Raw genomic sequence first — 17,250 nt, forward strand, 5'->3', positions numbered from 1 at the left:
TTAAGTGGACATCTCAGAGTCAACTTCAGATGAATGTCTAGTAAAGAAATTATCTCTTTTGAGTAAAGATAATATAAACTGAGAATTAGTATCCTTTAACTTACCTTCTTTTATGAAATACATGTGTTTTATTAATGACTATTTGTATAGTAGAATTAATGAATCTAATAAATAGCAAAATATCAACTTACACATATAATTTTCAATGCAAACATAGGTAATCATTTTCTGAATATATGCCTAATAGTAGTGTAAGAAATGTATGCATAAAAATCATTCTTATACAGTATCTCTTCTTTTTTTTTTATTATTTTAATTTGTTTATTTTGAGAGAGCGGGGGAGGGGAGAGAGAGAGGGAGTCACAGAATCTCCAGCATCTCTGAGCTGTCAGCACAGAGCCTGAAGTGGGGCTGGAACTCATGAACCATGAGATCATGACTGGAGCCGAGGTCGGATGAAGTCGGAGGCTTAACCAACTGAGGCACCTAGGCGCCCCTATAGTATCTTTTCTATGTTGCATTGAAGACAATGTATCTGGAGTTGGTATGTTTTAGAGTCCTGCCTGATTTCAGTTTTATGGAAAGAAATGCTATTAGAGCACAATATCACTGTTATGTTAAAAATAATGTGTTACAAAATACTTTATAGATTCAAAACAAAAATGCAACTTTATAAAATTATGATTAAAAAAAGTTGACTGGTGATATTTAACAGTGTCACAATCTAAACACTAAACTAGAATAATTAAGACTAGGGGAATGCAGGAATCATTTTCAAATATTTGACATGAAAATGTATGATTAGATTCAAATTCCATACTCATTATCAAAAGATTTCTCACTTGTAAATGTAAGAGTGGAATTTTTTTAAAGTTTTTATTTAAATTCTATTTAGCTAACATATAGTGTAATATTGGTTTCAGGAATAGAATTTAGTGATTCGTCACTTACATACAACACCCAGTGCTCATCACAAGTGCCCTCCTTAATACCCATCACCCATTTAGCCCCTCCCCCACCCACCTCCCTCCATCAGCCTTCAGTTTGTTCTCTAGACTTAGAAGTCTCTTATAGTTTACTTCCCTCCTTTTTCCCCCTCCCCTATGTTTTTTTCTTAAATACCACATATGAGTGAAATCATATGGTGATTATTTTTATCTGATTGACTTATTTAGCTTAGCATAATACATTTTGGGTCCATCCACATTGTTGCAAATGGCAAGATGTTATTATTTTAGATGGCTGAGTAATATTCCATTATAGATAGATAGATAGATAGATAGATAGATAGACAGACAGATAGAACCACATCTTCCGTCAGTCAATAGACATTTGGGCTCTTTTCATAATTTGGTTATTGTTGATAATGCTGCCATAAACATTGGGGTGCTTGTGGAATATCTAAGATTTTTAAAACTCAAATTCTGGTTAACAGAAGGAAAATAGTTTCATAGACAAAAACCAGTACATACTCTTTTGCCATTTGCTTCCACCTACTCATGTAAGCAAACTTCTCATTATGCTGAAAAACTAGAGCTAAACATTCTTATTCAGGAATTTCATATAGCTATTTCAAGCATAAAATTTTTAAATTTCAATATTTATAATGTATTCCTCCTCGATGTTTTGCTTTTATTTTCCTTATCACAAATATATACTGTAAAAACACATAATATGTGCTTTTATTTAACTCCACATACTTTCCAGCTCCCTTAACTTATCCTTGGGTGCCATGTGATTGCAATGTCCACATGCTCTATGTCATAAAAACGGTTTGTGAAGTATTAGCCTATCTTATATAGTAGATAGTTTCCTCAAGTTGGAGATCTTAATGGCAGTAAGTAAAATAAAATACAGAAATATTGGTAAATTTAGGAACACTCTTACCTCTAAACTCCAAGATCTCATGAAGCTAGTAAAATCCTTTAAAATACACTATAATACCCTCAATCAAAACTCATCACAGATTTACAAAATGTATAGTTTTTTCCTCTTGATGGAATACACTGATAATTTTGACTTATTTTCTTACACCATAATTTAACTGATTCTTTCTAACAAAGCAATAGTAAAAAATCCATTCAATAGTTCTTATTACATATATATTTTTTATAATTTACTAAATCATAAGTTTAAAATTTAATCATCCATCTAGTATCACTAATCTTTCATGCAGTTACCATTAGGTAAGACATCAAGTATTTGAGAAAATGTCAAATCTGTAGCTTCAAAGAGAATCAGTCAAAAAGCATTCAGGTAGAAAACAAACATAAAATATTACAGAGCTCTCCACAAACAAGATCCCAACGAATTTAAGTGGGATTTGCCTTAAAATTTCACACACTCCTTCCAAAATAGACTAAAAAGTCTTACAGAAATATGTAGTCTTGGCAACCAAAGGAAAGCAGAGGTCAGAAGCCTGGAGAACTGCTGAAGAAATCTGAATGTTTTCTCTTTGTCCCCGCACATTATCATGAACAAAGAAGATACAAACCAGTCATGGCCAGCATAACTCCCCTGCAGGCAGACTAAAAAAGCACAATTAAGGAACTTTTACAATATTTTATCTTAAAAGATGAAATATGAGAACTCCATTAATATTCATTTCCAGGATCCCTGTCAGGAAAGAGGTATTGATACTTAGCCCTCATTTTATCTTCAACCAATTTACAAGCTAATGTACTGTTTACTTACATGCTCAGTGGAGGCCAATGGCACTAGCAAATGGAGAAAAAACTATCTGCCCTGTGGCAACATTTGTTCAAATCATTAAATAGTACCCTCTCTTTCTCTGGTTTAGGTTATCTGCTAAATTACTAGCATAATCAAGTATAAAAAACCCACAAATATTTAGAATTCAGTAATGCAAATGGTTTGTACACTTTTTTTCTCCCTTCAGGTCAAAACTATTTTTGAAAAATAACCAATTCAAGCAAAATGAATGTATGTTCCATTACTATTCTAGATTTACTAAGTCTGGAATATGCTTTTCTAGATACACTAAACCTATTTTTAAAACTTTCTTGTATGTATCTGAAAATACAGCCTAATAACTTTACTCAGTTTAAGATTCAATGAAGAAGACTGAATTTAGTAGTTAATACCCAATTTAATAAAATACATATTTAAAATACAGAATAGTATAAAGGTACATGATAACAAATCAGTGATATAGGTTAAAGTATTATTTTACTATAAATGTGTTAAGGTCCCCTATCAAAGAATTATGAAAAATACATAAAGAAAGTTCAACTACTGTGAATCCACTCAAAAAAGGATATGAAGAGAAGATTTTATGGGTACTTGCTGCTGTTTCAGGAATCTCTCACAGTGCTTTAAAACCAACGTAAGATCATTTTCTGCACTGTCTTTCAACAGGTTGAGGAACTTGCCATACCTATATTAAAAACCCACAAAACATAAAAACTGAAAAATGTCAGGTCTGCATTGTAAATTCACTTTGTAAAATCTATCAAGAGCAGTCCTCTTCTTGATAGCATAAGTATGCTATACAGAACTTAGTAAAGCTTAACACTCAGTGTATGTTCCTGATAATTATTTTTGGATTAGATAATGATATTTGAATTAGATTATTGTATCTGGTAAGTGCTGACATTTTAAAGGAAAATAAAACAGTAGTGAGAGAACAGACTGTAGATACTTAGATGAAAAGAATGCAAGCATTTTTTTCCTGAACTTAATATAGAACATGTAATGTTGACAGCTTAGACTGACAGAATGTTAACACTGGAAGCAATTTTAGATTTCGTCTAGTCCAGTGGTTCTGAGGGGAGGGTACTTTCTGTCCTGGGGCCACTTTGGAAATTCACGGGGGTGTTTCTGATTGCATAGTGAATGGGGGCACTACTGGTACTTGGTGAGTGGTGGCCAGGAGGTTAGACATGGGGCAGTCCTGCACAACAACTTGGAAATGGCCTGGCTGTTACTTGCATGGATGAAGAAGCTATTTGTAATTATCTGAAACCAATTCTGTATTATATAAAATCATAAGATGTTTTTTTCTGTATTTTTTATTATAAACCGAATGCAACCATGTGCACATCAGAGAAAGGAAGTACTTTCATTTCAAGCCTAAAACTTGTTCACCATTCTGGAAAGTTACTTTGCCAGTGGCAAAACTCTACTAGAGGTATTTGAAGCACCAAAATACTGTCAGTCTCTATTTACAGCTGCCAAAGTTACAATGACTATTTGGTTGACAGCTATGTCATATACTGCAGGTGTGTATAAACATTTCATTACAAAGTATTTTCCATTCACTTCTTACCAATAAGACATTGTACTGAATTTTAAAAAAAATATATGACTAGCCTGCTTATATTATCTATAGATTCCATTTCAGAATAGAAACTGGACATTACAAAATAAAAAGCAGATAGAGAGTCACAAAACAATGAATTATATGCTTTATGTGATACAGATGGATGAGCTAAAATTACTTTAATACATTTCATTATTTCATTATAGTGTTACGTATTTATGAAAACATTCTTTTTAAAAGCTTCCACATGCATCCTTTTTATACTTGATTCTAAAGATTACCCACTGAAGTAGGAGGGAACTGTCAAGATCTCCATTTAATAAGCAAGAGAGAAGACTTAGTCCTTAATTCCCAGTCTGCCATTTAGTTTGTTTTGAAAATTACAATTTGAGTACTAAAAATTCAAACTACTATAATTGGCTTATTCATTTTTAACTTCTGTGTCTATCCTTAAGGTACTTTTGTACTCATCACCATAGTTTAACAATTAAAATCTACCATATTTTAGGGGCACCTGGGTGGCTCAGTCGGTTAAGTGTCTGACTCTTAGTTTTGGCTCAGGTCATGGTCTCACTGTTTTCGTGAGTTCAAGCCCCACGTTGGGCTCTGCACTGGCAGCACAAAGTCTGCTTGGGATTTTGTCTCTTCCTTTCTCTGCCCCTCCCCCACTCACACTGTTTCTCTCTCTCTCTCTCTCTCTCTCTCTCGCTCTCAAATAAACTTAAAAAAAAAAATTACCATATTTTAGAAAATGGCATGATTGTGCTACCAAAGTGCTGATTTTTACAATACTTTTTTTTTTTTTTTTTTTTTTTTTGGTAAAAGCCAGGAGTCATAGAGGCTTAAATATACTGTAATTAGCCTCTGAAGTGATAATGAACCATAAATGATGTACTGGCAGAGGTAATTTAATCATATGCCAATATCCTCAAAACAAAGTTATTATTTTCTGAATGATAGACTCTGCATTTAAAGTACACAACATAGTTGGTTGTTAAATACTATTAAGCACATATCAGGTAGATAAAACAAATTCTAGAAATGAGCAAGGGAGATATTTCCCTGTAATATACCTGACAGTCATTTTAATGCCAAGCTGCTGCACAGATGAAAGACTTTCGTTCTTCACATTTGCATCAGTAGCTAAACACAAAAGAAAACTGGGTTATAAAAATGTATAAAAGTCTGCATAATAATCACAGTTTAATTGCAAATTGATGAAAGTAATATTTTTACATATTTTAATGTGAATTTTGAAAACTGATGAATTTGTTCTCTTAAGAGCTGTCAGTTATATTTTCAAAGAAATTAATAAGAAACTTTACAAATAACTTTTCTCCTATAAAAATTATTTAAAAGCATATTAAATACAAACAACTAATTGTAGTTTTAAAGCAACCTATTTTTACTCGAATCTCAGAACACAAAAGGTGTTAACCCAAAAATGATCTAGGATATAGTACTATAATCAAGCACTGCATATATAAGATTTTGAATTACAAATATGTATAAGTATGGCTGTTTACCTCTTAAAGATTTAAGTCAAGAAGGAATAATCAGTTACTACTTATAATGTATAACAATATATGAGGGTGGAGTGAACAAGGTTCTTCCAGCAGGTGCATTTTCTTTGTGATGGAGGAGTTGTGATCTACCAAAAGTGAAGGGGCTGTCTGGACTACGGGAGAGACTGAAAATTTGGATTAGTTCTGGAGAACATTGAATTACCAAGCTAACAGTGAATGCTCAAAAGCATCACTAGGTAGCGCTAAGGGGTCTAGTTGAAACTTTCGGTTTTGGGCTGAAGAAACTGTTGCATGCATACAGACAGAGACACAATATTAAGGGAACTGTCCAAAATCACATAGTTGTCAAGTGGTAAAGAGAACTAAAACCTGGGTTTCTCATACTCATATCGGTGATTTTTTTTTTCCTCCCATTACACACTGGTGCATCTCATCCTATCAATATAATCTACTTAACTTGTAGACTCATTCACTCCTTTTAATACACCCTTTTGGATAAAGTAACTTGCATTACCATGCTAGAAGCTGTGGGGGCTACAAGATAAATCATACATCATGCCCTAAAAGAACTTCCCACGTAGTGTCAGAGATAAAATTCATATATAGATAACTCTGATAAAAATGTTTTAAAGTACTAAGTGGAACAAGAATGGTACAGATAGTTATGTGAATTCAGAGAGAGAGATTAGGAAGAAGCGGCATTTAAACTGAACCTTAAAATATGGTTAGGCTTGAGATCTACAGACGTAAGGAGGAGAAACAAATTAAACATCACTGTTATCAAACATCTACTCATTGGACCAGCAATAATTCATCTTTTAACACTCTTAGAGGTAAGGTACATCTAGAAGCATCCCCTAGTTTGCCTAGGACTAGAGTGGTTTTAGCACTGAAAGTCTCATGCCCTCATAGTCCTAGCCAAACCAGAGTGGTTTATCACCTATGTAGAGTGGCAATTTTCTTTAAAAAAAAAAAAAAAAGATAAAATACTAATGTGCTGTTAATTTCTTGACAAGCTACACCTGAGTTTTTCTTATTTAGATCAGAACACAATCTTAGCAGTATTGTTATATTTTGCCTATAATGATAGCAGTTAAGCTACTTTTTATGTATCTTAGAATTCCTCCCTATTTATAACTCTAACTTTACTAATAGATGTGCATTCTAGATGTACAGATTGTTAAGGACAGCTCTGCCCCATTTGTATAAGCCAGTAATTCTGCCTCCTTCTCTTAGACAGAAAAAAAAATGAGTTTTCATTACTTGACGCCAAAAACATATATGTCACAAATTATTCTCACTCTCACAAAATGGTCAATTTTTAAAACTATTAATCATCATTCATTATGTTCACCATAATTTTAAGTTCTTAGTATTATCAATGGCATTTAAAAAGAAACCAGCCATAATTTAAGCATCATTTTTAATGTCCCCTACAATATAATCAGGTTAAATTCATTTGGACAGTGACCAGGATGTTCTTTCTGTGTCAGTACCTGAATCTAACTCCTGGTGATCCCATATTTTATTAGTAATTGTATTTCAGTTTCCCAAGTTTAAATAACATAAAACTTTAGTGCTGTAGTGTTGGTGACGCTGGCTGACTTTACAAAATTCAAGAAGTTTCAGTAAAATAAATATTTTGGTTTTATATATTTTTAGAACCATGAAATAGACCTACCTCCAATCAACTATCATAATGGGAGATTATAAGATTGATTTTTTTTTTATTAGTAAGCTATCAAATTTTCTTTAGGTATACCTTATATTCAAAGAAATATAATTAGATACATAGTTTAATTAGTTTTGACAAATGCATACAGGCTGTATAACTGACATCCCTCTAAGATGTAGAAAATTTCCCTCACCTACAAGTTCCTCATGCTCCCTTCCAGCCAATTCCTGCATATCCTTCTTCCCTAAACTAGCTACTATTCTGATCTCTTTCACTGTTGGTGTAGCTGTACCTAGAACATCATATAAATGGATTCACAAGTATATACCCTTTTATGTTTGTTTTTATTTCACTTAACACAGTGTTTTGAGATTCATTCCATACTGTTGCATGTTACCAAGTTTTTTTTTTAATTACAAGCAGTATTCCATTATATAAAATGCTGAAATTTGTTTATTCAATGTATATCCTGAAATTTATTTTTATTTTGGGACACACGTGTTTCTTTTTTCAGATTTTAATTTTCATGAATAAAGAGCTCTGAACATTCTTGGACAAATATGAAAGGTGAGCTATCACCTCAGGCCTATCAGAATAGCTAAAAGACAAGAAAGAAGTGTCAGCAAAAATGTGGACAAAAGGAACCTTTGTACACTATTGGTGGGAATATAAATTGGTAGCTATGGCAGAAAACAGTAGAGAGGACTCCCCCCCCAAAATTAAAAATAGACATATCATATGATCCAATAATTCCACTATTGGGTATTTACCCAAAGAAAATTAAAACATTAATTCAAAAAGATACCTGTACCTCTGTTTATTGCAGCATTATTTACAGTAGCCAAAATATGGAAGCAACCTAAGTGTCCATCAACAGATGTATGAGTAAGGAAGATGTGGTGTATATCTGTACATACGTACATACATATGCACGTACACACACACACACACACACACACACACAGACACACACACACACACAGGAAGATTACACAGCCATAAAAAAGGATGAGATCATGCCACAGGTGACAACATGGATGGACCTAGAGGGTATTATGTGCTAAGTGAAATAAGTCAGACTAAAACAAATACCATATGATTTCACTCATATGTGGAATCAAAAAAAAAAAAAAAAAAGAAAAGAAAAAATAACAAACAACAGAATCAGTCTTATAAATACAGAAAACAAACGGTGCTTGCCAGAAGAGAGGGTGTTGAAGTGTTAGGCAAAATGGGTGAAGGGGAGTGGGAGATATAAGCATCCAGTTATGGAATGAATAAATCATGGGGATAAAAGCCACAGTGTGAGAAATACAGGTGATGATACTGTAATTGCAGTGTATGGGGATAGTAGCTACACTTACAATGAACAAAACATAATGTATAAACAATCAAATCACTATGTTGTACACCTAGAATTAATGTAACATTGTGTGCAAACTATACTCAAAAACAAAACAAAATGAAATAGTAAAGTTCTTCAGGCTGAAATGATACTATGAATACACAGATACACACACGTACAAGAGTACAAGATAATGTAAATATATGGGTAAATATAAAATAATTTTGCTCGTTTCTTAATTCAGTTAAAAATAATTGACTCAAGGGAAAAATAATGTGTAAAAGTAAAATGCATGGAGAAAATAGCACACAGGAATGACAAATGGAAATATGCTTTTTGTAAGGTTCTTATGTGAATAACATAATATTAATTCACGGTACACAAAAATTATCAAAATTATATATAGAAGTTTAAAATATCGATAATCATGTAAATGGACTAAAAACAATCAATGGCAGAAATTCTCAGACTGAATTAAAAACAGAAAGCAAGATACAACTATATGCTATATGTTTTAGGATGCCCTTAAACTGAAAGACATGATAAAGAATGGGAAAACATATGCTACCAATACTAATCGTAAGAAAGCTGAATGTCTACATTATTGCCAAACAAAATACACTCTAGGACAAAGAGTATTAGAGACAAGATACTTTTTCTTAAAGAATAGCATGATCAATATATCAAGAAGAAAAAGCATTACTAAGTATGTATTTACCAAATTGGAAAGCTTTACAATACATGAAGCAAAAACTAAATAATTAAAGGGACAAACAGATAAACATAAAATAATAAAGAGACAGCTCAACACTACTGTATCAGTATTTGGTACCAAAAACAGACAAAAATTTAGAAATTATCTAGAAAATCTGAACAGCATGACAGAACTAAATTGTCCTTATCAGTTATTTATAAAACACTACAACCATCAGCTCCAAAATATACATCCTTTTCATTTGTCAATGGAACATTTACTAAGACAGAACATTTATTAGGCCATAAAAAGTTTCAATAAATTAGACATAAGTTAAATTATACAGAGAATATTCTCTAAATACAAAAGAACTAAAATAGAAACCAATAACGAAAAGATATCTGGAAAATCTCCCAACACTTGAAAGTAAGCAAAACACTGGAAATTGAGGTCAAAGAAGAACCAGCAAGCTAAATTAGAAAATATTTTCAATGTAATGATAATTAAGACCTATCTAAACATGCATTGGGAGGCAACTAAAGCACTGCTTAGGGGAAATTTCAGTTCTATCTACTTATATTACAAAAGAATAAAGGTTTAAAGTCAGTGATATAAACTTCTATCACAGAAGCTAGAAAAAGAGGTGGAAATTAAACCCAAAGTCAGTAGAAAGAAGGAATAAAATATAATACAAACCAATAAAAGAGAAAATAAAGAAGTACAGAGTATATCAATAAAACCAAATCTTAGTTCTTTGAAAAGATCAATAATATTGACAAAACTCTACACGGCTTATTAAGAAAAAAAGAGAGAAAACACAAATTATCATTATCAAGAATAAAAGAGAAAATATCACCATAGATCTTACACACCCAAGAAGACAGCAAATCTGTGAAGAGTCTTACATTAATTAATGAAATTGAATCAATATTTAAAAAGCATACCATGAAGCAAACTCAGACCCATATGGTGTCACTTAACTAGTTAATTGTATCAAATAAGTAAATTAGTAAGAATCTTGCATACTTATAAGCACAGCATAACCATGACCCCAAAAGATGCAAAGACATTAAAGAAAACTAATGACTAATATTGCACATGAATATAAATAGAAAAAAATATTTAAAAAATATTAGCCAAATTCAGCAATATATTAAAAGAATAAAGTATCATGATTAAGAAGAGTTCATCTGAAAAATGCAAAGTTAGTTTAACATTCAAAAATCTATCAAATCCATCCTTTCCCCTAAGAATAGGAACAAGCAAATTGTATACTCCTACTTATACACTTAATTAAGTCTTGGCAAAATGTACAAAATAATTCAACGAGGTAAAAAGCTTTTCAATTAATTGTGTGGGAACTAGATATCAGGGGGAAAAAGGTGTAAACTCTTACCTCATACCATATAATGAATAACTCAAAACAGATTATAAACCTGCAGTTAAAACTATAAAGTTTTAACCATGAAGTATAGAAGACTATCTTTATGGCCTTAATGTAAACAAAGATTTTCTGAACAGAACCCTGAAAGTACTGCCCACAGAAGAAAAATTGGTAAGTTGGACTTCATCAAAATTTGACTTTATTTTTCAAATTTTTATTTAAATTCCTGTTAGTTAACATATAGTGTAATATTGGCTTCAGGAGTAAAACTTAGTGATTCATCACTTACACAGAACACACAGTGCTCAACACAAGTACCCTCCTTAATACCGAATACCCATTTAACTTATTCTCCACCTATCTCCCCTCCATCCACCCTGTTTGTTCTCTATAGTTAAGTCTCTTATGGTTTGCATCTGTTGTTTCCCCCAAGTTATTAATTTTAACCATTCTGACAGATGCAAAGTAGTATCTCATCATGGTTGATACGGATTTCCCTGATGATCAGTGATATTGAGCATCTTTTCATATGTCTGTTAGCTATCTGGATGTTTTCTTTGGAAAAATGTTCATGTCTTCTGCCTATTTCTTAACTGAAATATTTATTTTTGGGGTGCTGAGTTTGATAAATTCTTTATAGATTTTGAATACTAACCCTTTATCACATATCTCATTTGCAAATATCTTCTCCCATTCTGTAGGTTGCCTTTTAGGTTGGTGATTGTTCCTTCGCTGTGCAGAAGCTTTTTATCTTGATGAAGTTCTAATAGTTTGCATTTGCTTTTGTGTCCCTTGCCTCTGGAGACATGTCTAGTAAAAAGCTGCTGCCTGTGTTCTCCTCTATGATTTTGATGGTTTCCTATCTCACATTTAGGTCTTTCATCAATTTTGTATTTATTATTGTATATGGTGAAAGAAAGTGGTCCAGTTTCATTCTTCTGCATGTTGCTCTCCAGTTGTCCCAAAACCATTTGTTGAAGTAACTGTCTTTTTCCCATTGGATGTTATATCCCACTTTGTCAAAAATTAGCTGCCCACATAGTTGTGGGTCCATTTCTGGGCTTTCTATTCTGTTACATTGATCTATGTGTCTGTTTTTGTGTGAGTACCATACTATTTTGATGACTACAGCTTTGTAATACAGTTTGAAGTCTGATGCCCCCAGCTTTGCATTTGTTTTTCAAGATTGCTTTGGCTATTCAGGGTCTTTGTGGTTCCATACAAATTTTAGGATTGTTTATTCTAGCTCTGTGAAAAATGCTGGTCTTATTGGTAGGGATTCCATTAAATGTGTGGATTGCTCTGGGCAGTATAGACATTTTAGCAATGTTTGTTCTTCCAATCCATGAGCATGGAATGTTTTTCCATTTCTGTGTCATCTTCAATTTCTTTCATAAGTGTTCTATAGTTTTCAGAGTACAGATCTTTCACTTCTTTGGTTGGGTTTACTCCTAGGTATCTTATGGGTTTTGGTGCAGTTGTACATTGGGTCAATTCCTTGATTTCTCTTTCTGCTTCTTAAAGGTGGACTTTCATTCATCAAAAGACACCATTAAGGAAATAACTAAACAGGCTACACAATGGAAGAAAATACCTGCAGTATAAATTAGATACAGGATCATATCCATAATCTATAACCACCACCTATAACTCAAACATAAGAAGTCATGAAACCCATATAAAAATGTTGAGGTGGATAGGAAACAAAATACTTGGATAGACATCTCAAAAGAAGGGATGTATCCAACACCATTAATCATCAGGAAAATGTAAATTAAAACCACATGGAGATACTACTGCACACCTACTAAAATAGCTAAAATTAAGACTGAAAATACCGAGTGTTGGTAAGAATAAAGAGCAATTGGAACTGTCATACACTGTTGGTTAGAGTGTAAAATGGTACAACTATTCTGCAAAATGGTTTGGGAATTTTTCATAACATTGAACATACTTCTCTCTATGAATTCCACTTATCTGTACTTATATAAAAGACTGATTTTTATAAACTATTACCAGAACAATTTTTACTTAGACAATAATGCTTAGAATTCTAGTACATATAAAATTGGACTAAACATGAGAAATATTTATCTTCATCTACATATAGATCTGTGTGCTTATAATACTAATGTTTCTCTTTTGAAAAGTATAATACAGCTAAATATCTTAATAGTAGGAGGAGTGGACAGTGGGCTAAGGGTATACTAATAAGGAGCATTCCTGATGCTATCGAATTCTGTACATCAGGGTAACTTCTAGCAGAAGATGCTGACATCTGTATCAGTGAAGAATGGAATAGTTAAGGATCAAGGTGAGTGAGTTACCCAAAAGGACTATGATACTCCATGTTATATGAGGTTCGGGTCCTTAGTTCTTCCCCATATAAGGAAAGAATACTTCCAGAGTGATCTAGCTGTCTGCCTGAGGAGTCCTTTTACCTCTTCTGGGATTGTGTAAATAATTTCCCCGATCTATGCCTTTTCTAAAAGTTTATGATGCTGTATATTGAGTAAAAACTGAATTCTGCACATTTCAACAGATAATTGTTCCCAATTATGGCTGTTCATCAAATTTCTCTGAGCCTTTTAAAAGTAAAGATAGACAGACTCCACTCCAGACTACTGAAGGAGATTGCTGAGAGTGAATGTCCAGTCATTTGTATTTTTAAAGACCGCTACAGCTTATTCCTTGTACACTGAACTTGAGATCAACATTTAAAGGAAAAAAGGTGAAGTTTAGCTACAGTTAAAATTGGACAGGAATAGTCTACCACACAAATTTCATTTTTAAGAATGTAGTAGTTAAATAATCAAAGAGGCTTTTAAATGAGAATATGGGGGAGGGTATTAAACATACCAAAACAAACATCAAATACCCATTCTAAGAAAACACTAATAATAGAGCGCCTTGGTGGTTCAATCAGTTAAGCGTCTGAATCTTGATTTTGGCTCAGGTCATGATCTCATGGTTCGTGAGCTCAGGACCTACATCAGCTCCATCCTAACCATGGAGCCTGCTTGGGATATTCTCTCTCCCCTCTCTCTCTCTCTCTGCCTCACCCCCTACTCGCACATGTGTGTGCACGCTCTCTGGCTCTCTCTCTCTCAAGATACATAAACATTAAAAAAAAAACCCAATAAACGAAAACAGTAATATTAAATACACATAGGTGACATTAGTGTGAATAAAACCCCATTGAAAAAAATAAAGTTTCAAAATAGGAATAAAGAAGTCAGAAAATAGTTAAATATTTACTAAATATTTTATTTACAGAGCCACTTCAATTTTAAATTTGTTTGATATATGACAACTTGACAAACAGAAATGGATCTTGGGACTACAAAAGTTCATTGAAATAATCTTTTGTTATATGCAACCTGGACTAAATACAATTTATGAAGCAATAATTAAAATCCTCAGAAATAAAACAAAATTGATGGGGTAAAATAAAATTCAATGATAAAAATATATATCTTCAGGGGATTCTGATGTATCACTGGTAACCAATGACTTATTGAAACATGCACATCTATGTGTGAGATACATAATAGGTGCTTAATAAACACTGAGTGAATGAGTAGAAAAATGAATAAATGAATGAACAAGAAATTATACTTCATATCAAATGGAGCAAGGTAGAGATGGAAATGGATATGGATTTAAAAATATTTTCTGTATATTGAAATTAAGTAACAAATGGACGATATAGTTCCTACTCCCTGGAGTCACTATGAAAAACATGTTGCGGATAAAAAAATCAACCAATGACACCTGTAGCATCACAGTTACCCTACTTAATGTCAATTCAGTCACAGTATTAACTATTTGAAATAACCAATCAATTTAATTGTAAATACAATGGTCTCAGAACAAAAAGAGTTGGAAAAATTGGCTTAATATTGACTGAAATTGCTCACTCTGGTAATGAATTATGTTCTATTTTTGGTTTGCAAGCTAGCACACAGAGCAGTAGTAGAAGATATGAAATCTATTCCGCCTGGCACTTGGCTAATGTTGTGGAAAAAATTAATTTTTAGAAGAGTAAAGAACTTCTCCACTGGAGTACATTTCCATGGTTAGAGAAGCAGTTACTGCTTTGTTGTTTACGGATTCTTCTGAAAGCCCTGCTGTATTTGTTATAAAGTCAAAGAACTCTCACCATCCAAAGGAGTCAACCAATCGGTATACTCTCTCCTACCTCCTTCCTTCCCCAGAGACAGTCTGCAGACTCTGTTGCTTCTCTTTTAACATGTGGTTGTAACTATCCATTTTATTCAATTCTTACTGACATAAAATTCAACTTCTTATGGCCAAGCTATTGTGAGTCTCAGTCTCCTAATTGGTATAATCAGCATTATTTGGGAAAAAAAAGGAATTTTCTTTCCAGGTCTCTATGCAATGACCCTTTCCTGCAAGTCTCCCTTTCTAGTTTTTTCAGCTGTAATAGCCCAGCAGGCCACACTGAGGCCACTCTTTCTGCTCCGTTATCACTTCTTCCTCTTATCCTCCATGATGGCACTAGTCAACTCTGATCACTCTTTCCACTGAAAACCTGTGGCACTTAAAACAAAACCCCTCATTTGATAATAACCCAATTCAAAAACCATAATTAAAGGCACATTGCCTGAAATAAAATAGTGAGCTGGAAAATATCAGTTTTCTTTATTTTCTCTTACTAAATGCTGCAATTTACTTAATTCATGATTGTATTACTATTTCCCCTCTTTTGAGGACAATGTAATCCATGTTATATATTTCCTTGCAATTATCAAGTGTACTCACAAACATGCTCCCTAAAAGTAAGATAGAAAAGAGCATATTTGCTGAATGTCCAAAGAAAGTAGAAAATGTGTTTAACTATATATATTAAGGTTAAAAGTATTTTAATAGTCAAAAGGTGAAACAATGCAATATTTTCTGATTTCTTTCCAACTTTTTGATTAAAAGCATAAAGAGTAAAGTCCTAACATTAAAAATAATTACTACCTTTAAAGGAATATTTCTCATTTAAAGAAGCAATTACAGTAGGAAAAAAAATCCCCAACTCATTCCAGGGAATTAAACCAAGAAAAAATTGACATCACTTAAGATTTGGAAAGATACCTATATAGATGTACAAACTGCAATTGTGCAGAAACTTGTTCATTCCTTTTTCTTTAAGGGGATAAACGGCTAAACTAATCTGATTTTTCCAGATTTGCAAATTTTATAATGGATTGAAATCCTGAGGGAACTAACAACAGATGGATGATTGTGTTATTCTAATTTCAGCTACCTTAGGGTTTAAGCAAGCTGTCATTTTTAAAAAGACAATCAATTTCTCATTTCAAGAAACATGAAAAAAACCAATGAATATATCTATCCAGCATTTGCTTTGAAACATCTTTTATATCAAAACATGGTTTTTATTTATTTAAAGTAAATAGAGTGAAATTTTATAATAGGAAACCATTGATTCACTAGCCAAAACAATAAATGATGAAGAGTAAGGATATCTAAAGCTATGGGAAGAAAATGATGTTAGCAATAAGCTTACCCTATCATAATATATACTGTACAATCAATAAATAAGAAGCTACCTTATTTTTGGCTGTACTCTAAAACTCCAGTGGACAGCTGTTCAGCAGGAGCCTTTAAAGAATTTAAATTCACATTTGGAGTTTATCTGCCTCGATCATACATCCAAAAAAGCCAACATCTGAAATCTCCCTCAGCATAATTGAGAAATTTAATACAGGGCAATGAATGTATACGTATTGAGCAATTAGTCTTGTTAAGTATTAGATGATTTATAAAACATATCTACAGAAAATGTGACCCAACAATGTGCCAAGGATAGCTGCAGAAATTGGAGATTATACTGAAGACTAGGGAATGGCCACGCAAATCTCCATAATTACCATTTCTTGTTTCCTCTCTTAGTCACAGACATGACCATTAATCCCTGTATGTTTTCACATACATTTCCAGGCTTATTCATAAAGTTATCATTTTCTTCACAAATGGTCTTCTGCAAAATTCTCTTCACAATTTGTTTTCTTTCCTCTGTACTTCAATTGCCTGATTTTAAATGTGATGATTATGCCTACTGCAAAGTGTAGTTATTCATAGGGTTGAATAAAGAACACACATCAAGTACCTCAGCATACTACTTAGCTCATAAGAGGTGCTCAATATGTATCAATTCCCTTCATTTACTTAAATTTCTGTTTAATACTACCTTATATTTTCCTCTCATTTCTTTGTTCTCATTTCTTATGTTCTATTTCACCCCTTTGCCAAACCTGCATTAAAGGTTACTGTGTAAATAATTAGGTGTATGTTCATATGTGTATATGCAA

At 32.8% G+C, this 17,250-nt stretch overlaps 1 protein-coding gene and 1 long non-coding RNA gene across 5 annotated transcripts in view; one reads left to right on the forward strand and one right to left on the reverse strand.

The window, feature by feature from the left end:
* The window catches only part of TBC1D32 (TBC1 domain family member 32), a 199,943-nt gene that overhangs the window by 24,757 nt on the left and 157,936 nt on the right, over positions 1–17,250 (reverse strand). For all 4 annotated transcript variants that reach the window (XM_042987091.1, XM_007078680.3, XM_042987089.1 and 1 more), the window contains 3 exons: positions 5,356–5,425; positions 3,282–3,397; positions 2,374–2,528 (listed from right to left, as the gene is read on the reverse strand). In XM_042987091.1, coding sequence (XP_042843025.1) covers positions 2,374–2,528; positions 3,282–3,397; positions 5,356–5,425 — 341 coding nt within the window. The remainder of the gene's footprint in view (positions 1–2,373; positions 2,529–3,281; positions 3,398–5,355; positions 5,426–17,250) is intronic.
* LOC122238727 overlaps positions 1–17,250 on the forward strand; it is a 51,842-nt gene that overhangs the window by 1,469 nt on the left and 33,123 nt on the right. The gene's annotated exons all lie outside the window — the stretch shown is intronic.

The sequence above is a fragment of the Panthera tigris genome, chromosome B2 (assembly GCF_018350195.1).
Source record: "Panthera tigris isolate Pti1 chromosome B2, P.tigris_Pti1_mat1.1, whole genome shotgun sequence".
NCBI classification, from domain to species: Eukaryota; Metazoa; Chordata; class Mammalia; order Carnivora; family Felidae; genus Panthera; species Panthera tigris.